At 33.6% G+C, this 25739-nt stretch overlaps 2 protein-coding genes across 9 annotated transcripts in view; one reads left to right on the top strand and one right to left on the bottom strand.

Annotated features, from left to right (window-relative positions):
- The window catches only part of LOC112044215 (solute carrier family 12 member 4), a 424075-nt gene extending 403805 nt beyond the window's left edge, over positions 1-20270 (top strand). For 6 of the 8 annotated variants that reach the window (XM_024079967.2, XM_052882936.1, XM_024079966.2 and 3 more), the window contains exons 4-22: positions 4410-4670; positions 5257-5442; positions 6108-6343; positions 6437-6590; positions 6668-6854; positions 6936-7092; positions 7763-7975; positions 8058-8237; positions 8312-8431; positions 8519-8712; positions 8891-9059; positions 9401-9590; positions 9681-9896; positions 9979-10086; positions 10296-10349; positions 11095-11238; positions 12063-12244; positions 13212-13351; positions 14319-20270. In XM_024079967.2, the coding sequence (XP_023935735.2) occupies positions 4410-4670; positions 5257-5442; positions 6108-6343; positions 6437-6590; positions 6668-6854; positions 6936-7092; positions 7763-7975; positions 8058-8237; positions 8312-8431; positions 8519-8712; positions 8891-9059; positions 9401-9590; positions 9681-9896; positions 9979-10086; positions 10296-10349; positions 11095-11238; positions 12063-12244; positions 13212-13351; positions 14319-14410 (3183 nt within the window). In that variant the 3' untranslated portion in view covers positions 14411-20270. The remainder of the gene's footprint in view (positions 1-4409; positions 4671-5256; positions 5443-6107; positions 6344-6436; positions 6591-6667; positions 6855-6935; positions 7093-7762; positions 7976-8057; positions 8238-8311; positions 8432-8518; positions 8713-8890; positions 9060-9400; positions 9591-9680; positions 9897-9978; positions 10087-10295; positions 10350-11094; positions 11239-12062; positions 12245-13211; positions 13352-14318) is intronic. The other 2 variants (XM_024079973.2, XM_024079972.2) reach the window with 2 other exon arrangements.
- Positions 20271-22388: 2118 nt separating this feature from the next.
- On the bottom strand, positions 22389-24657 carry LOC112044259 (FAST kinase domain-containing protein 3, mitochondrial). Its single transcript, XM_024080056.2, has one exon. The coding sequence runs from the start codon at positions 24528-24530 to the stop codon at positions 22602-22604; it is 1929 nt and encodes a 642-aa protein (XP_023935824.2). The 5' UTR covers positions 24531-24657; the 3' UTR covers positions 22389-22601.
- Positions 24658-25739: the final 1082 nt, after the last annotated feature.

Here is a 25739-nt window from a genome sequence, read left to right as displayed (position 1 = left end):
AAATAATTGCCTACACCATTTTGGACATAAAAAGAGTGGATTGAAAAATTTTAGAGAAAATCTTGGCACACGGTTCGAATATGTGCCTGAAATTTCAATTCGCAAACTAAATCGACAAGATTCGATAAGAGCTCACCTATAACCTATCCGTAATCCATCTGCATTCAGGGGGATCGCTTTACACGCTCAGATAAATCTCGATAGGTGATAGATGAAATGCAAATTTTATTTTTAGGTAAGTCTATGTTCGATAAAAATAAAATAAATACCTAAAAGGCAAGGCAGGCTTAGTTCGATGAGCTGATGGGCGTTGGGATCACAAGGTGCTGGAATAGTGACCCCGCCTGGAAATCGCGGTGTTGGTTGACCCCACACTAGGTAGACCGAAGGCATTTAGCGTGTTGCAGGGAACCGCTGGATGCTGGCGGCTCAAGGCTTTCATATCGCCTTGGTCCGTAAAGAGCTCACAACAAAGGATTTTTTTTTATCACCATAAAGCACTCAAGCTACTTTCAAACAGTTGGTTTGTTAGTAGGTTCTCTTTAAGTGCGCAATGTAAATGCAGTTTTATTAAGTATACCTATGGGCACATGGCAGGAATATTTAACAGAATTAGAACAAGCATTAAATATTATAAATTGGGATATCCTCGGCATTAGTGATGTTCGTAGATCAACAGAAAAAAATTGAAGAGCATGAAGAGTATGTTTTATATTATAAAAACGTGATACCAGGGATATACGGCGTGGGTTTCTTAGTTAAAAACTATCTGAAAAATAATATAATAGAATTTATAGGAGTGTCAGATAGAATAGCTATCTTGAACATCATACTTCCTGGTCACAAACATCCAACTTCAGTCTTTCAGATATATGCTCCTACCGAGGAAGCCAAAAAAGAAATAAAAAATGAGTTTTACGAAAATCTAAATAAACAGATGGAGACTTTATATAACACTGTAATTGTGATGGGAGATTTCAACAGTAAAATTGGCCAGAGAGGAAAAAACGAAGATAAAATACTTGGACCCTATACAACGGGCAAAAGGAATGACAATGGACACAGATTGATAAACTACGCGTTGGAAAATAATTTACATATTATGAATAGTTTTTATAAAAGAAAATTCGAACGAAAATGGACGTGGATATCTCCTAACGGCCTTGTAAAAAATGAAATAGATTTCATAATTACAAATAAACCAAACCTTTTCTTAAATGTGGAAGTTCTTAACAAGTTCAACTTCAATACTGATCACAGATTACTTCGAAGTGACTTGCATATATCTGAGCCAAAGAGATCAAGAAAAAGCATACAAAATTCAAAACAACACATTACGCTACCCATGCCGAGTGACGTCTTAGAGTCTCTGAAAACTAAATTAATTTTAATAAAAGAACTAAGAACAGTACAAGAAAAGTACGATACTCTAGAAGAACAAATTAAATTAACCAAGAAAAAACTAGAAAGAGACAAAACACTCAAAGATAAATTAGGACCAGTAGCAAGAGACTTAATTAAAAAAAGAGCACATTTATTTGACAACAGAAAAATCAATAAACAAGAGATAACTGAACTAAGTAAAAAAATTAATTTAGAAATAAGGAAATACAGACATAAATTAAGAACGGAAACAATTCAATGGCACATTGCAAAATCAGGTGGAATTAAAAATACATGGAAAGAACTTCAAGAAAACAGAGATTGGATTAGTAAAGTAACACACCAGAAAACTAAAAAACAGATATCTAAAAGAAACGAAATACTAGAAATAGCGACTGATTATTACCGACAACTTTACAGTGACGAGCCCACAACGTCAACTTTAAGCAACGAGGAAGTAGCTGAAGAACCAATTCCAACCATACTAAGAGGCGAAGTTATCAAAGCCATAAAAACACAAAAGAGAGGTAAAGCACCAGGCGAAGATAATATTTGCAACGAAGTTCTAATTGGGGCATCAGAAACCATTTTGCATACGCTTACGGATCTATTCAATGATATTTTAAAAACTGAATATATACCCCATCAATGGACTACGTCGACTATAATTTTACTTCATAAAAAAGGAAAAACGGACGATATTTCGAATTACAGACCTATTTCGTTAATGTCTAATGTGTATAAAATATTCTCCAAAATAATATTAGAGCGATTAACAAAGACCTTAGACGAAAATCAACCAAAAGAGCAGGCTGGGTTTAGAAGTGGCTTCTCAACTATCGACCACATTCATACCATAAAACAAATCATTCAGAAATGCAATGAATATGGAATAAAATATTACCTAGCCTTTATAGACTACAATAAAGCATTTGACTCAATCAAACATGAGAAACTTTGGGAAGCCCTTAATTCACAAGGCATACATAGCAAATACATTCGCATAATAAAAAACATATACGGAAATATGAAAGCCAAAATACGCACAGAAAAAGTTGGAGAATATTTTCCCATTAGACGTGGAGTTAGACAGGGAGATCCTTTATCACCTAAACTCTTTTCGGCAATTCTAGAACATATTTTTCGGCAACTCGAATGGAATAAATTTGGCATTAATGTGAATGGAGTACTATTAAACCACCTTAGATTCGCCGATGACCTAATTTTATTATGCGAAGATCCTAGGACCCTACAGGACATGATTGAACAACTATTACATGAAAGCGAAAAGGTCGGATTGTCAATGAATACAGCAAAAACCAAGCTTATGACAAATTGCATTAAGATTCCTGTTATTCCTAACAATATCACTGAATTGGAATATGTAAACGAGTATACATATCTAGGTCAAATCATATCTCCCACAGACCTTACAACTAAAGAAATCAAAAATAGAATAAGCATAGGATGGAAGAGATACTGGACCTTAAAAGATGTTATGAAAAACTCGGATATGAAAATTAAAGATAAAAAGAAAATATTTAATACCTGTGTTCTACCAAGCATGACCTACGGATGTCAGACATGGAGTTGCACTAATGAAAACATTAAATCATTAGAAGTTTGTCAACACAGAATGGAAAGAAGTATGCTTAACATAAAATTAAAAGACAAAGTTCGACTAACAAAAATTAGAAAACAAACCAAGATTATAAATATTAAATACCAAATTAAAAAACTAAAATGGAAATGGACTGGACATCTAATAAGAAGCAAGACTGAAAAATGGGCCAAAGAAGTAACAGAATGGTGTCCTAGATACAAAAAAAGAAGTAAAGGAAGACCGCATCGTCGTTGGGAAGACGACATCAAAAAGGTAGCAGGAATAACTTGGACGCGGAAAGCACGGGATAGATCTTTGTGGAGAATACTTGGGGAGGCCTATGCTGAAAAGCAAGACAATCCAAAAACCGGTGTCTAAAAGAAAAAAAAAAAATAGCATTAATTTACATAAACCTGTTTGTATTGTAATTCATGTGTAGATTAAGATTAAATGTAAATTATAAGATTGTTAATAAAGGCTTTATTATTATTATTATTATTATTATTATGGGCACATGGCCTTCACAATTTCAGCAACAGAGGCCAATCTCATTTTGAAATTGATGGCTAATCTCAATACTTTAATAGACAAGCGTGTTCGCAAAAATTTGTGCACTATTTCCTCTCTTTCTTCGTCCATTGAGACACGTCTAATTCTCTCTTTGGAACTCTCTATCTCCATACAGATTTACTAGCAGACGACTTTACATACTTTCCGAGATACAATATAGTGACATACATTATAAAACATACATATCTACAGTCGTACAAAGTACGTTCTCTTTTTTGAAAACCGTTATAAAATCGTCTAATTTCACAACTCAGATGTTTTACAAGATAAAATGGCTTTACATTAGACATATAATACTTTAGTATATTCTCGCTACCAAAATAGGAACGACACTTACCGATGAAGGCTGCCTGAACATCTCGAGGCACGGCGAGCGATGCAAATGGTCCGTGAATAAAATACGAGCACTTTCGAGACTGGCTTCGTTGAATCTCTATTACGTTGCAGAATCAAAACTAACTCTTGTATATCACAGCTGGAATATTGTCATAAACAAGTCTTAAATATTATATTGCCGCTTTATACTATATAGTAGTTTCTGATTCTGATATAAGTATTTAGGTATGGTTTTAAACGATTATGAATTTTTATTTGATTTAGTATTGCCTACTTAGTTTATTTTTTAATTTCACTTCACTCATCAGATTTGGATGAAGTTTGGTATTGAATATTGAGTATTGAGTATTAAGTACATTGAAGTAGAACATGGGCTACTTTATTGTCCCGGAAAATCCATGATACCCGCAAGAGATTTGTAAAAAACTGAATTTTACGTGGACGGAGTCGCGAGCGTCTGCTGGTTTTTAAATAATTTACGCATCCACTTTTATTAATTGTAATAATTTCATTACAGGAGGAAATCGAAGACAGACCCCGAGCGGCTACATTCCTCAGTTCCCTGGCAGACTATTCGAACACCATCCCCACGGCGTCCACGGCGGATCCAGATGCGCCCAAGCCAGCGCCCCCGGCCCGCATGGGAACCCTCATCGGAGTGTATCTCCCCTGCATACAGAACATCTTCGGCGTGATCCTCTTCATCCGCCTCACGTGGGTGGTGGGCACTGCTGGCGCTATCCAGGGCTTCTTGATCGTGCTTGTATGCTGTTGTACGGTAAATGACGAATTTTTATAATCAACTAGACGACACCCTACGGTGTCACCCGCGTAGTTCCCGTGGCAGCGAGAATATGGGGATAAAATATAGTATATGACACTTACAAGTAACGTGGGTCTCTAGTGATAAAAGAATTTTCATAAGTCGGTTCAGTAGATTCAGAGATTGCCCCGTACCATACCACAAACTTTACATTTTTGTATAAACAATTTTGGTTTTTTATTTTAAAATATTGGTTTTGATATAGCGGTCGCTAGTGAATTTTATCCACCCTCAGACCTCCTTAATCGGACCCTGTCGCAAAATACGTTCTTAATGGACATCTACTTAATAGTACATAAAAGTATAAGTAAATAAATAAATATTTATTTACTTATACCAAATTTCATCCTTATACGTCAAGAGTACATCACGAAATATCGATCTTTGGTAATAAATGACCTTGCGCTTTTACGAGTATATGTAGATATTTACCTAAGTATCCCTATATATTGCAGTTGTAAACCACTACAGAATACCTCAGCAATTTAACAGTATTTCTGAAACCGACCTTCCTAACGATATCTAAATCATCTATTTCCAGACCATGTTAACAGCGATATCAATGTCGGCGATTGCAACGAACGGTGTGGTGCCCGCAGGCGGGTCGTACTTCATGATCGGTCGATCGTTGGGACCAGAGTGTGGAGGCGCAGTCGGTATGCTCTTCTATACAGGAACCACTCTAGCAGCTGCTATGTATATCGTTGGTGCTGTTGAAATCGTACTGGTAAGAATCATCAAGATCTCCTTTCCCTTATCCCACTTATGTGGGATCGGAAAAATATGTCTTTTCCATTCGTCTCTATTACTCGACAACTCATCCTCCACTCCCTTTACACACATGTCCTCTTTCACACAATCCAGCCATTCAACATATTTCTAGTAATATGACTTTCCTTTCTACGCATTACAAGTCCATACCAAGCTAACCTTCTACTCCTCAATTTTTCTGTCACTGGCGCCACTTTCAGACTTCCTCTGAAATACTCAATTCTTATTTTATCTATTCTTGTCACACCACATATCCATCTCAACGTACGCATTTTGTTCACATGCATTTTTTTACTATCCATAGTTTCACCGCCCAACATTCAAATCCATATAGCACGACAGTCTTACAACCGTTTTGTAAATTCTACAAACGCAATTTTTTTATAGCCTTACGTACATGAAACCATTAAATGGATTGCACGTATATTGGGGATCATAAAAAATAAATTTGATAGTGCCGCACCAAATTTCTTAAAACGTCCGTTTTTATAGCGGCATAAAAACTTCCCCAAAACGAGATCGCAAAAAATATTTCTCATACGAAATTTTATGTTATTCGATGCATTTATTAGCAGTTAAAAGATAGTTCTGATATAAGTACTGACTTATGCTTTTTTTCAGACCTATATGGCTCCGTGGATGTCCATCTTTGGTGATTTCACAAAGGATCCAGATGCTATGTATAACAATTTCCGCGTTTACGGAACGGGCTTACTGTTAATTATGAGTATGGTGGTCTTTGTTGGAGTTAAGTTCGTCAACAAATTCGCAACAATAGCACTGGCTTGTGTAATACTTTCCATTTCTGCTGTCTACGCCGGTATCTTTGTGAACTTCAATGGAAACGATAAACTTCAGTAAGCCATTTTTATATTTGGTATAATATACTCTATGTAACAAAAAATAGAATTTACTGTTTAACATTAAAATAATAATTTCAATAATTTTAGGATGTGTGTACTTGGAAAACGCTTACTAAAGGACATAAATATAAACAATTGCACTAAAGATGTCGGAGGTGAATTGCATCAACTGTTTTGCCCGAATAACACGTGTGACCCATATTATCAAACACATGAAGTTAGCGTAGTACAAGGAATCAAGGTATTCATAGAATATAGTTATACTCATATTATGTTAGTAAATATAACGAATCTCGTGAAAACATCCGTGTGTTACAGGGCTTAGCCAGCGGAGTGTTTTTCGATAATTTGCAAGATTCATTTCTGGAACTTGGTCAATACATAGCATATGGCAAGGAACCGGATGACATAGAACAAATGGAAAGGCCTACTTACAATCAAATATACGCCGATCTTACAACTACCTTTACTATATTGATTGGGATATTCTTCCCATCTGTGACAGGTATTATACAGGATTAAATATGAAATAAACACATCTACATGTCTATAATTATTATTAAACCAATTTTTTTATTGTGTATAGGTATTATGGCCGGGTCCAATCGTTCTGGAGATTTAGCAGACGCACAAAAGAGTATACCCATCGGAACCATTGGAGCTATCCTAACGACTTCGACTGTTTACTTGTCTTGTGTACTACTCTTTGCTGGAACTGTAGACAACTTGTTGCTGCGTGACAAGTAAGATAATTACTTTGATTTTTTTTCGTAGGTATCTTTGTGTTTGTAACCTTGCACATATCCATCATTTTCTGTTACATCTTCTCTTCCAGCCTTTCCTTTACCTTTTCCTTCTTTGGTGAAACGCTCTTTGTGTGTACCTGTATATTTTGAAGTATCCGTCATTCTATTTACAACATTCGATTTTTCCACTTTTGTTGCTTTCGATGTACCTGGTGTTTCACTTTTAAGGAGTTTATTTTTCAATGTATCAATACTTACTTTGTTTTCTTTTGCTAAAATTTCAATAAATTGCATGAACTGCTTGAAATCAATAGTTTTGGATTTCCAACGTTGAAAAAGAATAGCTGTATCTGTAGTCGAAACTTTTTTCCCGTCTATTATACCTACTTCTTTAAGCCACTTATCTAGATTTGTTAAAGTTATATGCTTCCCGTCACTTTGTGTGTTTCCGAATCTTGCATAGTCTTTGAATATGGTTTCAAGTTTATAATCTTTATCAATTTTTTCAACCATCCTGCTTATTTCAGTTGAGGATCTTATTAAAAACAAGAAGTTGGTTATTTTATAAATTTTCGGACTTTAATTTATAACATATTTTTGATACTTACTCCCAGACCTACTAGATCATAGGAAAATAAAATGGAATATATTGTTTATTTTTTTTTAGATTTGGACAATCTATTGGTGGTAAGCTTGTCGTAGCTAACATGGCGTGGCCTAATCAATGGGTCATTTTAATTGGCTCATTCTTATCTACACTGGGCGCTGGACTACAATCATTAACTGGTGCCCCACGTCTGCTCCAGGCGATCGCTAAAGATGAGATTATACCATTCCTTGCTCCTTTTGCTGTTTCGTCTAGCCGAGGAGAACCCACAAGGTATTTTATATTGTCAGCATTAATTAATTTATAAACTTTGATATTGCGGTGTTTATAATAATAACATTTTGTTATTCAACAGAGCTTTACTGTTAACTATGGTTATCTGCCAATGCGGGATCCTTCTTGGTAACGTTGATATCCTTGCGCCACTGCTCTCGATGTTTTTCCTTATGTGCTACGGATTCGTCAACCTCGCCTGTGCTTTACAAACACTTTTGAAAACACCCAACTGGCGACCAAGGTTCCGTTACTACCATTGGTAAGTGTTACATATTATGTCATATACGCTTTATAAAATTATAAATTTTACACTGAAGTTTTACACGTTTGCAGGTCTCTATCTCTTGCTGGTCTGGTCCTATGCATCTCCATCATGTTTATGACGTCATGGTTTTATGCTTTGATTGCTATGGGCATGGCTGGCCTCATTTATAAATACATCGAATACCGAGGGTAAGACTATCATTTATGCCACTTATTTTACTTTCAAATGAAATAATCTTTGAAATTTTATTCCTAATCATCGTTTATAATTTTCAGTGCTGAGAAAGAGTGGGGCGATGGTCTACGAGGATTAGCGCTTTCAGCAGCGCGTTACTCCTTGTTGCGTCTTGAACAGGGACCGCCACATACTAAGAATTGGCGACCACAAGTTCTTGTACTCGCTAAACTGAATGATGATTTAAATCCAAAATACCGCAAAATGTTGGCTTTTGCCAGTCAACTTAAAGCTGGTAAGATAATTAATATTGTCTGATATTTGTTTAAAAATTAACTGTTTTTATTGTAATCATAGCCAAAGGATGTTCAGAGATATATAGATTGATAGATTGACGAGTCGTCTTCAATAAAAGAAATTTCATGCAACTCTTCGTAATGGCGACACTAATATACATATTTCTTTATATTTAGGTAAAGGTCTAACAGTATGTGTGTCTGTACTGGGTGGCGATTTCACAAGACGTGCGGGAGAGGCCAGCACGGCAAGGCAAAACTTACGTAAATGCATGGACGAAGAAAAGGTCAAAGGATTCGTAGACGTCCTAGTATCTCACAGTATTGCCGATGGCTTAAGTCATTTGTGAGTAGATATTTGCTAAATATAATTAAATATAATTAAAGTAAAAACATGTTTCAAATTAAAAAATTTACTATATCGTATTACGATCATCAGCAATGATACTTATAATCTTCATATAGAAAACAAAAATGATTTGTATTATTAGACTGGCATATTATTATGGTTAGCCCTACGAATAATTATATAGACAGTACCTATCTAATCGTAAAATACAAATACTTAGATTAATTCATTTTCGATTAAGTAACATACATAGTTCATTTTTGGTTTAGATATTGTTATTTGGCTTATGTGAAGGTATTAATTCTGTATGTAATATTCATTTTGTTTTTCTCCGTTAGCGTTCAAACAACCGGATTAGGTGGATTGAAACCGAACACCGTAATCGTAGGATGGCCTTACGGGTGGCGACAATCTGAGGATGACCGCACTTGGCAAGTGTTCTTGCACACCGTTCGCACGGTAACCGCAGCCAGAATGGCTATGCTTGTCCCTAAAGGGATCAATTTCTTCCCAGATTCCACTGAAAAGGTAAATTAATTTTTGCGCGTCATCCGTTGGCCGGTCCTTTTTATTATTTTTTTGTCCTTAGTCTTAATGGAACACTGTTTTATGTTCCAGGTTTCTGGTAACATAGATATTTGGTGGATTGTTCACGACGGAGGGATGTTAATGTTATTACCGTTCTTATTAAAACAAACTCGCACCTGGAAGAACTGTAAAATGCGTATTTTTACCGTCGCACAAATAGAAGACAATTCTATACAAATGAAAAAAGACCTCAAAATGTTCCTCTACCAGCTACGTTTGGAAGCGGAAGTCGAAGTCGTTGAAATGGTAATAAATAGTTGTGAATACTATAATGATTAAATTGGATTATTAGTTGTAATAACACTGTTCGATTTTGTTTTTTTTTTAGACTGATAGCGATATATCAGCTTACACTTACGAACGTACCTTGATGATGGAACAACGCAATCAGATGTTGCGAGAACTCAGACTTAACAAAAAGGAGTCTCTTGGAATGGTAAGCAAGTCCCTTAACCTAAATTTGTTCACTATCCATATTATATTAATTATCACGTAATTCATGATGGATATAAGCTAAATTCTTCACATTATCGATGTTTTATGTGCTATGCATTTGTAAAGAGAAACGTGGCTTGTTATTTATCGTAATATTTATTATGATATTTTAAATAACTAATATGCGTTTGTCTATCGCTGCCAACACAGATGCAAAATTTGGTGGACTATCATGAACAAAATGCTGAGGAGAAGTTGCCTTTGGTAAAATGGATACATTACCCTCGATCGAGTCCACTTTTGATATGCATTTTAGAACTTTATTTCTTCCCTAATGTACTAGTTCTCGCATTTTGATAATTATCATCCCCATTTTGCCTTGTGCTTTAAACGTGTTGAATAACATAATTGAGGACTCGCAGGAATAGCATTTGCCTCGAAACTGAACTGTGTTATCATTTCATTAGATTAGTTTATTACTCCAGTCTATGTTGGTGTGCATTATAAATGTTCATACATTACAATCATTTTTGTATACTCTTCTATACATATCAGTATTTTATATTTAATACGTAATGTGGTCGCTTTCGATGTACAGTTTTACGTCACCTATTTATACTACATCACAATCCTTATCGCTGTTGTGCACTTACACATTTTATTAGAATATCGGTGTTATATGTCTAGTGTCTACTCATAGATTATGTTGTGTGTTATTATTATCTTATATCTTATGTGTTTTCTTTCTATTGTCATTATTACAATCAAAATCTTAATATCTTGCCATGCTTTGCTGTTAAAATGCTTATAAAACTTACAAAATAATATTAAAAAGTATCATATCAGCACCCGCATCAGCTTTTTTCAAAGATGACATATAAAATGAAAATAAAAAATAGCAACTTTTATGCTATTTTTAATCATAATTATTTGCTGATGAATAAGGGTATTTGTTCCAACTTGTCAGAATATTAGACTTTTAAATACATTTTTTTTATACGATTCACAGGTTCAAGCAATAGTGGATCACCACCATGCGGATGTTAAGACCGCCAGCAAAGTTCGTTTCGCTGAACCAGGTGCCGAGCCTCTGCCTGATGATGCACCATCGCCCCCTCTGGCGGAAATGGATGAGAAGGATAAAGATGATAAGGTGAATATTAATTCTATGCAATGTAGTAGCAAGGCTATTTCAAGAGTGGTTGAAACATTTCGATTAAAACTTCGATCAGCTTGGTTGAAAACTAGTTACTTATAAAATTAATTTCATTAAAATAATTGCCCCTATAAAAGCTGAAAGTTCTTAATTATTTAATACAAAGGAATTAAGATTTCTCTGAAGATTGTTATTTAAGTAATTCTATGGATTTTTCTTGTTTAACAGATTACTCTCATTATCAGCCTTTGTCGATCTCTTCATTATGTATCATACAAAATTCCATTGATTGATTTGATATTTTTATTTTTTATTTTACATTAAGCTAGAACGCATTTTATACGCCAATCCTCAAAATATATAACCACATGTAATTATTTTGTGGGTGCTGATGTAACAAGCAATTAACATCAGATTTAGTTATAAAAAAAGAATGTTACAAATTGCTTGCAATATCCAAGAATTCGCTCAATACCTATATAACAGCAAAGTGCACCGCTAATTATGTTTTATTTTATTCCCGTTTTAATTTATTTGAGTTACTCATGGTTATAGTTAATTACGAGTCCTAGCGAATTTACACACGGTGGTCATATGTTTGGCAATGATTTCATTCACATTAATTTGTTCACTTTAGTTCTTCACCACATTAGCTATGAGTGAATGTTTGAATGTCCGTAGTCAGTGACTGTTAAACAATTTAAATAATATATGACATCCCGTGTTTTATTCGCCTTGAATCCGTCATGTGCAACTCTCGGTGCGCGATACGAAATTTTGCGATGGACCAATGAAACATTGGAATTAACGATGGGAATTAGGACGACTTTCGAAGTAGTTTGTTGCACATAATCGATTCAATGTGGGACTCGCCCGATGAACGCTCGCAGTGTGAGTCGCCCAGCGCGCCCAACGACGCCGACAAGCACAAGGAAGGCAATCCCAACGGCGACGCGCTCAACCACAAGGCCAACGGCAACGCCAACGTGCCCACCATCACCCCGTAAGTGTTCTACCTACACATGCACACACACACACACGCGCGCAAGTTTTGTATGATTTCAGTTTATTATTCATATTATTAAAAATAAAATAAATTTTGTAATTTCAATCGGAAACCATTCTTATAACATACACTTTCATAACAAGCAAACCTTTAAAAGTTGTTATGAAAGATAATATAACAATTATTAAATTGTCTTTTATAACAACTATTGTGAAAGTGTATTCTTTTATTGTACTACGAGTATCTAATTATTTAGCTAAAAATTATATATAAAAGAAAAACAATAACAAACAAAATAGTAGAAAACATAGTATACAAGTATCTGCCAGACAATCGTGATCGGGGAGTGATACCTCTTTGATTACTGCATTAATATCGTAGTTATTAAAATAATGTAACATTTTATATATCATCATATACGACTAATATATAAATAGGTACCTACTAACTGACCCACCAAACGTTGTTTCGCCGTATAAATTATTTCTAGTTATAAGAAAATGGGGATTGATGGTAGAATGGACAAAATTAAGAGCTGTATGTATTTTTGACTGCCACATAATAAACAATAAAAAACGAAATTTTATCCAATATCTTTTTTGATTGGAACACGATAATATTATTACTATATCATTAGAGGTATAAATAACAAAAAAAATTAACCGACTTTAAAATCACAAAATAAAATAGAAAGCGAAAAATAACATTGTATGGGCTACATTCTGATCATTTTGAAGGCGGTGCTAAGCCAGTGACGTATTAATTAAAGCCTTTTTTGAAAGAACCACGGAAAAGAACTGTCCTAAATAAATCCTAAAAGTTTATGATCTAATCGGCTTTAGTTAATGCATCATTGTTTTGCATCAAAATCGCTCGTGCCGTTTCAGAGGAGTAGTGCAACTAAAACTGAGAAAATTCTGTATATCAGACAAGTAATATAATGTTATATTTGTAATAAATTCAGTGACGAGGGCACAGTCCGGCGCATGCACACTGCCGTGAAGTTGAACGAGGTGATCGTGTCGCGCTCCCACGACGCACAATTAGTTATACTCAACCTGCCGGGCCCGCCGCGAGACACCAAACTTGAACGGGAATCCAATTGTACGTATAAAGTCATTACACTCTTATTTCATTATTATCAACCCATATTCGTCTCACTGCTGAGCTCGAGTTCCTCTCAGAATGAGAGGGGTTAGGCCAATAGCCCCACGCTGGCCCAATACAAATTGGCAGACTTCACACACGCAGATTATTAAGAAAATTCCCTGGTATGCAGGTTTCCTCACGATGTTTTTCCTTCACCGTTTGAGACACGTGATATTTAATTTCTTAAAATGCACACAACTGAAAAGTTGGAGGTGCATGCCCTGGATCGGATTCGAACCCACACCCTCCGGAATCGGAGGCAAAGGTCATATCCACTGGGCTATCGCTCTTATTTATAAGCTATATAAATATAAAAAATGTTAATTATTATTCATAAAATAAATCTATATGAATAAATCTTAAAAATAAATCTTAAATATTTATCTGATAATTATTTAAAGAATAAAAATTAATATTTTAAATAATATGTTTACCTTGACCTCTGTATAATTAATTTTCTTCATCCTATAACAATATTCTTTAATATTTTTGTGAAAAAATTAAGTCAGTCAAAATTTATTTATTTAAATTAGGCTTAGTTTATGGTGATGGTGGTAATGGTGATAATGATTGGTCGAAAACTTAAAATTAAAATTACTAGGGTACCAAACGCGCCTTGGTCTTGGTCAGTATATTCAAACTATTCAGTCAAAAAGCTGATAGTAATTATAAACTCTATAGTACTGTCTTATAACGTGTCACGAATTATGTTCATTATAGCAATATATCCGTACAAGTCGCTCTCCTTTCGTAATAGTGGTATTTCTGTGGTAATATTGACATTATCAGTAGATATAAGACGCGTTAAATTGGCATACATTTCCCTACATTTCCAAATCGAATGCTTTTTACTTTGTTTTAAATTTTTAGCTCTTTTATTTTATCGATCGATTAAACCAAGTGAGTTTTTAAATTTCCTCAGATATGGAGTTCCTGGAAGTCCTCACCGAAGGTCTCGAAAAGGTGCTGATGGTGCGCGGCGGCGGCCGCGAGGTGATCACCATCTACTCGTGAACGAGCTCGCCGCTACCTTCCCTCAGCGATATCGCTACATTTGTTCAAAGTCTCTTTATTAGACTCTGGGTGGAAACGCTCGCGTTGCGTGCTCTTACAAAAGTCTGTGTGATTTGTTCGTAATTTCGTACTCTGTTTGAAAATCGAACGTTTTCGAGAATTTCGAGTTCGCGTCTTGTTGTTCGTCGACTCGGACCGTGTTGACTATTATATTTTATAATTCGTTTGTAATATATTATTATATTTTCTTACGGTTACTAAAGTTATATATTAATGTTTGTTTGACATGTAAATGTTAGATTAGATCAAAATATTCATACATTATTTTTTTGAAAAATAATTATTTACTGTTGTATACATAGACATACATATGTTTGAAAAACTTGTGTGAACCTAACGAGCCTTAACCTAGGTTAGCTCCGAATTTCGTTGTTATTATTTAGATTAGCGATACTAAGTAAGTGTGAATTATTCTATTGTTACCGTAAAGCTGTAACGATTTACTATGACTCTTCGATTTTACTTTTTTATATAAATGTTGAAAAATTGTAGACAATTTACAACCGTTTACAATCATGGAACGTTTTATCTAAATTAAATCAACTTTGTAAATAGTTATTTTGTTCTAAGAATATTATGTCTGCTCAAGTTAAAATATACCATGGACTGAAGATTGGTGACATTTAAATAAAATTTTTACTTCTGAAATCATCGTAGAGACTAGTCTAGTCATTATCCGAAATTTGAAAAATCGAAAAAAAATATCTTTTAATTATACCTATTGACTTTTTTATGTAGGTAACTTCTTTAGTTCTATCATTCAAACCATTAATAAATAATGAGTGATTAGATATACTATAATTTTTTTTTTATTAAATTATGCGAATAATTAATTTGGCTTGTCCTGTTAGAATCAATCTCTAAACTAGAAAATTATTGCGCACATACGCGTAGTTAACTAGATGATTTTTTACTGTGATCATTATATAAATAAAGATTATGTTATCTGTAATAATTATTACATAACACCGTCAGCTTAGGTACGGGTGATTTATTCTTAAGAGAATTATAATTCTTCTTATAAAACTAAATTAAATAAATAATTATGATGAGGACAGAACTTCACATTCCTTGTCAACATTCTAGCTTTAAGGCCTAAGTTTAAGATTATTAGAATAATTTGATATAGATAATAAATAATTATAATAATGTAGAGAAACTCTCATTGTGGTCAATATAGATAAGGATGCTTTATCACAACTTAAAAATATTGAGATTTCATGGTGATAGACGCACCGGTCTACGCAACACATAAAACATTGACATTATTAGTTATGGACGTACGCTAAAACTTGCGCGGGTTTACGCATACTACTTTTGTCGTACGTGAGGTTAATTTTATTCGCAGAAATACCAAACCAGTGGAGTATGCCTTTCTAGCGTTCGGCGGAATGAATTGCGTTTAGCAAAAAAAATAACAAACATACAAAAGATGAAATATAAAACAGCTATTGGTAAAGTTTCTTTACTAAAAGGACATGCAGATGCTTTTAAATGAAATCATTTTTTGGAAATTGTAATGACTAAAATATCTTGAACTGCGTGGGATGGACTGTAACAGCAGAGGAATGAATCCCATCGACGGCTGCGTTATTACTACAGTCTACCCATAGCATATACTTGTCACCGCGTACCGCTTCTCAAACTATTATACCTACATTTATACGCAACACAGTCTTGACGCTAAAGCGTTAGCTTTTCCCATTATCTGGGGCCTTCTGAGCAAGTTTTAGCGTAGATGTTTATTCGAAATAGAGCCTGATTTTGGCGTAGTTGTATGTTAACAAGAATACTTGGAATTTTATGACGTCAACTTTGAACATTAATAACAACTTGATGTCATAATTGTTGTTACGGTTTGAATATCTTACCAATGAAGGGTCGTGACGTGAATAGAGAAGTGGACAATTTATTTAACCTAATAACAGAATTTATTACAAAATTATAACGATAATTTCCCCTATTATTATTATTGAATCAGATAAACAGTTTTTAGGATTAGGCACTATTAATTAAAATTTCTAAATTTAAATAAAACTGTAAGCACACAGTTGGTGTACCACTTTTTTGTTCGAAATTTTGTTAATAAAAGAAAGGAGAGTAAATTTTACACAAATTTAAAGTGTGTTAGGTTACTGTCAAGTAGAATTCAGTGTTGTAATTTCCTAGTCCCTAAGCGATTAGACTTTGTTTAAAAAAAACACTTCATTCGGATTCATAAACACTAGGTGATTAGATCGGTTGAAAAATAGATTCTAAGTTTAGTGCATGATATCACTTTTACGATTCCTAGATTCTAAACATAAAATAGAATAGTGGTTAAATCCTGTCATTATGATGGTAACGCATTTAAGATTGATTATCTCTACATAGGTTAAAAATACAATCGACTGTAAGCCTACGCATTTAGATATTCATTGCGTAGGTAGTTAGTAAGATATCTACCTACATTTCGCAACTTTCAGTTTCAGTACAGGTACTCACCTAAAGTAATATCCCAACTAATATTATAAATGCGTAATATACAATGAACATACATCCTGTATTTCCACAGGAGAATTATGTGGGTTAGGAGTCACTGTGGATAAAGTATATTAACTAGTTAAGATCCTGTTTGAAATAATAGTCAAGAAACTTCCAATCTAGGGGTATAAAATTCATCTGAATAACAGCAAACTCGTATACACTAAATCGATTTTAATATCACTTTAATTTTCTCAGTAGGTTATGTGTTGAATTGGAACATTAGCGTATGCTAATTAGGATACTATGTATGTTGAATTGGAAAATTAGCGTATGCTAATTAGGATACTATGTATGTTGAATTGAAAATTAGCGTATGCTAATTAGGATATTATGTATGCTGAATTGGAAAATTAGCGTATGCTAATTGTGTATGTGTTAGAAAAAAATTATCAATCACAAAATCTACAATCTCTGTAAATAGTGGGTACACTGGAACTGCAATTGTTGTTCTTATTTCTATCTTAGAATTGTATTTTCTAAGCGCAAATCGAAAAATAACAGTTAAAAATTTAGTATAAGCGAGTATGAAATAATATAAGCATTATTGCTTGAAGATGTGATAAAATCGGCGGAGTCATATATCACTCATGAAAAATGTGATAACTCTCGTGAAAAGTTGGCCTTTTGTGAATTTATACGCACGATACTTTAGATATATCGTCTACTGCCAAAAATTAAAATTCCTTAAGTGAAGGCCACACTAAGGCGTCCTGATGTTTGCAAACTCTATAAGGTTTCCTAATAGACGCGCATTTGTTTGGTCGTGATTGGTTCGACACAGGGAGACTTACGCGCGGGAACAGATTTGACATCTTGGCGTAGCCTTTGCTCTATAAAGATTGTATTCCCCTATGAAATTAGAAGTTAAAACCTTATCATGTTATTAACCTGAAATTGTGGCGGTAAGCTTGATAATTCTTTTACGAGACTATGTAAAATTAACCTCACCAATAAGCCTAAGAAGCCCACCACGACATAATGTCTCGACACAACTAAAGACAAATTTCGACCAATGGCGGCTCCATCGAAAATATTGCTCTTTTCATTTCAATAAGACGAAAGAGAGAGAGTGCTATTTTCGATTATCTGATGCTATTAGTCGACATTTGTCTTTCTCTCTTCTCGATCTCGAAAATTGGCATAGTGCGCATCTCTAGGCCTACTATACGATACAGACAGAAACTGAAGAGTCAATAATAATAATAATAGTAGTAGAACAAAACACCTTGTTAGGGTACAAGGTGGTTTGTTCTACTATTTTATTCTACCTACCCACAACAAACTACTGTGGGTAGGTAGTATAAAAAAATGTGAATGCACAATCACAGTAAAATCTCTACCTACCAGATATTATTTACCACACCTAAGTACCTACTTATATGGGAATTATCCAGGATCAGAAAATAACTGCCGTATAATTAGAATGTAGATAGAAGTACAATATGAAATTTGATACTATGGATGTTTGATGAACAGTAAAAAGTGGATATATAGGTAGGTACTAGAACAAAGGGCTGTATCAATTAATTACTTGCATGTATCGCCTGACCAGAAAAGTAAAAAAGTCGCCATGTTGCGGAAAACAAAGGAACTAATTTCTTCTACTGACATTCTTAGCACAGACGGTTAAAACTGCTTGTGGCGCCCTCAATCAAAGTTTTTACTGGTCAGGTTTTTGACATCAGTAGCTACTCAAATTGTCAGTAGCGCAATCAGCATATTTCCCAGTATGTAAGAATGCAAGAAATGTTTGCATTCGTAAGTATGTAGATATTTGTGTCGTTATTAATTAATTTGTTGATTAATACCGTGATATGTTGTGTGATCTTCATAATTGAAGGGTACTTGTGGTTTGAGTAAACAGAGTTCACTTAATATGATTAAGTAAAATACTTTATAAATTGCGACATATATAAACTGACTATAAAAATATAAATAACATGCATATAATATTATTGTAAATGAGTTATTTTCATCACATAGTGATATAAAATTGCAGATTCATTAAAATAGATAACATATCTTCATTTAAACATTGCATAGCCATAACATTGAAATTTATTTATAAATTTGTACTTATAGAACTATTTATGTCTATCAATAGGCACTGAAATAATATTTAACTACCTACATACTTATTTATTAAATATCCTATTACCCCAAAAGAGATATGCTTAGGTACATAAATAAGTAAACTATACAGATATGAGTATTTACACATTTTTATTTAAGCTTATCTCTGAAAATTTGTAAAGAAAATAATTAATTTGTGGAATATATTATTTAATTAACTACTCATAGAAATTATTTACTTAAAAAAATGCAAAACACCCAAAAATTGCAATAATTTGCAAATACATAAATAAAAGATAATCACAAACGATCATTTTTCGAAAATAAGTAGGTACTTGTGCCAAATACCATAATTATATTTGGTTCGTTGTATTTACTAAGAACTTAGAGTAACTAAAAATTAAAAGAAAATTTTCAGTAATGCTTTGGTACTTGTATCAGATGTAGCTCTTGTACTATTTCATAGGTGAGCTATCACCACAGAACACATAAGGTGTCACATATGTGTAGTTAGAGATCGTGAAAATGCACCTTTAGTTACTTGTACCTCAGAAATTCAAATAGTATAAACTCGTGTTCGAATTTTCAATCTTCATAAAGAAAACTATGTAGAATGTAACTTAAAAAGTAAACATAATTTATAATATTATATAATGTACCTAACTCTATCGAGTGTCTTGTAATTTAATAATAAAATGTCTATTTTAGATTTTAGGCTGTGAGCCAGCGTTAACAAATACATTAAAATTTAATAATTCAAGCTAGAGTTGCTGTGATACACCTTTCGGCTATACTCGTAAAATATAGATAATTTACTTATCCGGATACGGCTTTTGAGCAAATGGATTGGCAATAACGCCATAGTTAAAACTGTGATTTCAGCGAAGTGGAGTTACGGTTCCACTTTTCATTTCGCTTCAAACACAAAAGAAAACCAATCCACCTATCAAAAAATACGGAATACCTAGGAACTAAGACCTAAGTATCTGTAATTTCACTAGATTTTTTTTTAATTGATTTTTTGGTTCTACTTATCCTGTCGAAGAATAATTAAGAGTTTTAAAATTGTGACAATTATTGTCTGATAAATTATTAAAATAATTAATTATTCAAATAACAATTCTAGCGAATTAGTGAAACTGAGTATTTTAAGTGAAAAGATGTTATGAGTAAAATAATAAAATAAATTATAATTCCATGATGACTTTCATTTTGTATGTGACATTAGTCTAGTCAATAAAAATATCCCCGAAATTAGATAGTAACACAATGCTCATTTCAAGCACGAAAGCATGATCATATTGAGTAATTGCTACTTATTAGCATGTGTATCGCAACATTGCTAATAATGAGCATGGTTATTTCGAGCTTGCTCAAGAATCGACAGACGTGCGATTCATGAGCATGCTACTTTCTGATGCGGGTGTAAGGGGGCGTGCTTTTAGCTCGTCTGAACAGGTTTGCTTATTGAGTATGCTAGTCGATCGCATTGCTATTCTGTATTCTCTTCACCTTCATCTCTCTCTGTGTAACACGATACTAAAATAACCTCAATTGGCCCGGCCGGGGATCGAACCCAGGACCTCAGTCTTGTAATTCCACCGCGCATACCACTGCGCCACGGATGCCGTTCTAGTCTAAATTTTATATTTAGGTAGTAGTACGTATGAATTTCATTTGAGAGGACATACTTGTTACAAGATTAACATACCAAATTACCAAAATATAACAATCTTTTACACCGCAACTACCTACCTAGTTCTTAATATATAATGTAATAGAATAATTATTATACATATAAAATCAGGGTAGGCAATAAAACACCACTATTGATTAAACATTTTAAACATGTATTTGTGACTTAAAACCAGACTAGAAAAATAGATTCTTTTAACAAAGGGTATCCAATGGACACATTGGTTTGGCTATACTCGTATTAAAATTATTAATATATCACAAATTTTTACAACTACATGTTACGGGTAGGTATATACGCTACATCTATACTCTTACAATAATATAGTTTCAAAAAATTACCACCTATATGGTCCTATATCTGGGTATTTCATTTATATTCACAGGGCATTGTGTTTAAAAAAAAATATATTTTTTATAGGAATAAAATATGTACTATTTGTTTTACTTACACATAAAATATCAGGCACATTAGTTATAAACAGTGAGACATGAATCCGTTATTAGGTATTTAAAATTAATATCCCGCGCAAAAAGAAAACACGCGGTGCGCCAAATTTCCGAAAACGTTAAACCAGCTATAACACGTTCGCTGCGGAACGAGGTCAATTGACCTCGTAAACGTTAGGAGTTCGATAAACCTCGTTCCGCACCACATAATGCTTTAGTACGAGGTCAAAAAACCTCGTTCTGCACCAGGGGAAAGTATCAGTACCGCAGTAAAGGTGTTAATCACAATGGATTATTTCACAGGGACATTATAATATGCTTTTTAAAATTACAAAAGCAGAATATTACATGAATATAAATTAACATTTACTTAAAGTGCCCAGTTCCCCTTTAATAAAAAAAAAAAGGATGCAAAGGTACTCTAAATATAAAGCAAACCTGTTCATCAAGGAGCGAAACACGCAACACAAACGTTCGACTCGCAAACGTTCAGCTGACCTAGGATTAGGTATCAGCTTTAAGTCGTATTTTAAAATCAGAATTAAAGTAACATCCAATGGAGACTTGACACCAAGTCCACTAAAACTGTGACAAAAGGAATTGCAGTGAAATGTGAAGCAGCTCACTGCAATTCCATTTCCAATCCAATTTCCAAACTGGTTTCATTCGCCTAAATATGTAAAATACTGCGGGAGTTATTGGCTCTAGAGTTTTGTACATAACTTAGAAGCATGCCACAAATTAACTCATAAGTTCAAATGATTTATCATGTCACATCAAACGACTCCTTTTCATTGGTCAAGAAATGATTTTATTATATTAATACAAATTTCCAGGACTCTCTTGAGGAGATGCAACATACCAACTAGTGGATACCCATAAAACAAATAAAATAAATAAATAATATACCTATAATGGAACCAATAATGCAAAAACAAGATTAACCAAAAAAATTGCTGAAGCAATTATTATGTGACAAATATATGGCAAGGCAAATTTGTTTTTTTAATTATATTCTAATATAAAAATTAAGGAATTCATGACCCACTTTATTATCTATCTATTATCTTACCTAGGCTTATATTAACTTACCCACTTATTAAATCACTTACAATGCAGTGGAAGACTGAATATAAGTATTCTTAGTTATTACATAATATATTATAAATAAGTGTATTTTTTTGTATGTTAATGTAATATAATGTTATGGTAATAATATGTTCATCATATAAGATGTTTCAATAATAGATTTCATTTTTAATATCAGTCTTACAATTACTCTGTAAGTCTCACATTGATAAAATCATTGAATTTTACATTATTAACTCGACAGGTAATCCAAAATGCACTCAAACAGAGTCTTTTAAATGTTAAATTCACTTTGCAATCATATTTCAGCATTATCAATACTGTCAGCTAAATATTTCCTGAGGCTAACAATATTGAATGATGTATAGAATTGACTAAGTAAAGCATACTTTAGACTCACAACCTTTATGCCAAGGATGTTTAAATGCCTCTTCTTCATAACTTGTGGGCCAATCAGTTGTTCATTATCAGAACAGTAATGATCTGGTAAATGAATAAGTATTGCTATACTCTCTTTTATATGAGTGTCAGATTTCCAGTTAAATGTGCTATTTGTGTCAAGCGGATGCACCATCACATCAATCAGATATGTCTCATCTGAACAATAGTTTGGCAACATGACAGCAGTCAGCATTTTATTTGTGTCACCAATCACATGTATTATGCTATCCTTTATTTTTTCAATGATATTTTTTATTCTAATGTCTTGTATAACAGGTTTAAACCACTGGTCTTTAGGTAACAATGGGCCATTGTACTCCCCACACTCCAAGGATAGTGCTGTATCAATTAAATGCAGCTTCTTTAAAATGTCACTATTATTTATTTTAGCCATGTATTCTGCACTAAATATCTTGGATACTAATTTCAAAGGATAATGGCCACTGTATATATAGGAGAAAATTATTGAGCAAATATCATCAACATTCATTTTTTGATAATGTTCTAGTAAGACTTCTTCAGATAACATCCAAAATTCTACATTAGACGGCTCCATATTTAAATAACCATATGGATATATAAAATACTTTAAAAAACTGGATGGCACTTGTTTCCTTTTATCTATAAAATACTGACTGCATACTTCTAGTATGTGATTATTGCGCAACTTGAATTGCATGCAGTAATTCAGAATACCAATAACTAGGACCTGTGATTTGATCTTGGGAGACTTAAATTTTAAAAATTTTTCAATAGCTGCATCTATTTGAGTGTCGGTGAATCTAAGCCGTGTAAACTTTGTAATCACATCCAGTAATTCATCATCATCTAAAGCATGGATATTGGCGTAAAACCAATGTCCTAAAATGCTGTAACACTGTATAGAAAAATATTTCTCTACCAAAAAAACATCAAGGATGGCTTGCATGGCTGGTACCTTTATTTTAGACCATAACTCAGATAATTTTTGCTCTAACAAATTTGTTATAGTCTTTTTGCTCACTTTAAGGCCGGGCAAAATTGTGAAAATCTTGACAATATTAATTTCATTAATATCTTGCTCTTTTTCAATAAAACCAACCCATAATCTATCTATTGTTTCAGAATATTTTTGATCTCCATGACTTTTACTTAGAATTAGGGCAAAATCACATAACTGATCAATAGTTAATCTATTATCTATAACTCTCAGGAGTAGCTCATCACAAAACTTGTGTTTGTATGGTTCCATGATTGTAGAAGATGTTTTTAGAACATTTAATATTGTCTGGGTATCTTCAGTCTTCATAACAACCTTCAGCAGTTTCTCCAAGATGGCACCTTTTGCAAAATTAATGTGTACTGTTTGGTCACTGGGTATGTTTACGATGGCATCTTTTTCTAAATCGTATATTCTCTCTATAGCACCTAATGCAATATTTGGTGTAATCTTCGTACATTTTGTTATCAAAGAAAATACTTCACGTAAATCCATACACTGTTTGAACTCTTCTTGGATTAGATGATAGCTGACCGAGTCGTTTGTAGTCCGCGGGAGTTCGGTTATCGGTGGAACATCCAAATCCTCTAGATCCTTTAGTTTCCTTACCATTAGTGGAAGTTCTTGGACATTGTAACCGTTCTCGATTAAGATAGTGCTGTTGGTGAATTCTGGCGTAGAAAACTTGTCATCACTGAATGAACGAGTGATAAAGTTATACAAAGAGGATACAGAGTTGCAGCCATTGTTCCCACTTATCACATAATTGCGAGCTTTTGAATATGACCTCCACAAAGCTAACGTCATAACTTATACAAATAAGAAAATCTATTCACGGTCTACAGGAAACTTTTTAGAGAAATACAAAATCTAAAAAGTATCAACCCAAAGATTTCTTTATTATTCTTTCAAACTGACAAACAGACTGACAGGACAGCTGCCTGAAGTGCCTGACAGGTCGCTGTCATAATACCAAAATACAGATTATATTCAGTGAAAAAAAGTTTGTATGTTGGTAGTTGTCAAATGTCAGAAATACTAATTATAGCAACACTATATGCGCGCAATGTTTACCAACATTGCCAGTGTGTAGGAAATTCCTCAAATTTCGGGGAATTTAAATTCGATTGTGTAGAGATTGCTTTTAAAGGAAAAACGCGTTTCACGTTTTATTTTTAGCATGAAACTGAATTTTATTATTTTATCACACATATAGGGAAGATGTGTCGCCTAATAAATAGATTGAAAGTCCAGTAGAAGTTAAGAAGGAGCGAGAAATGATAGCGATATGCACGATTGATGAAGATGAAGAGTTTATTGCACAGGCACAGAAATAAGAGTAATATTAAAGACAAAAGTTTTATACGGCTAATTTAATCTCACAGTATAGTTAAGTACGTTCGCGGTAAAATTGTCACCGACTACGACAGAGAATAGGTAGCTACTCGCGCGCTCCTGTCGGGCGGCCGGCCACGCGATCCGTTAGCGGCTTGCCCGAATGTGTGTCGCCTCATACAATTTACGCACACTAATGCCGCGCTCTAATATGTGAAATAATATATAATAAAGTAAACTATTTACATAAAATGCAATATACATGAAATATAATACATATTCGAAAGTTATTTTATGAATTTTATTTAAAGATGAATTTATTATATACCTACTAGATCATTATGTGCCTATGGAATGTGATGACTGCTAATAAAATATAATTAATACAGAGCCAAATAATATTATGAAATGGGCGAGAGAAGCCCACACACATCTTACTGGCATTTCCATTCAATAAAGAAAATGCGTAATGTATGTTTAACAGCTTACGGGTTAATAAATCCACTAAGGACATATCGCAAGTCAGTTAATGAACTAATTATATTGTAAACATTTTCATTTCTGTTATTATTTATTTTCTCATGTTTTTTGTTTATGTTTTTATTGACATGTACCTACTTTACTTTACTTTAGTTTTTACATTCAAATCTGTAATACAAACCTACTTTTAAACTGACGTTG

The sequence above is a fragment of the Bicyclus anynana genome, chromosome 1 (assembly GCF_947172395.1).
Source record: "Bicyclus anynana chromosome 1, ilBicAnyn1.1, whole genome shotgun sequence".
NCBI lineage: Eukaryota > Metazoa > Arthropoda > Insecta > Lepidoptera > Nymphalidae > Bicyclus > Bicyclus anynana.
Note: the sequence above shows the minus strand (reverse complement) of the source record. Positions and strands in the feature narration are given on the sequence as shown.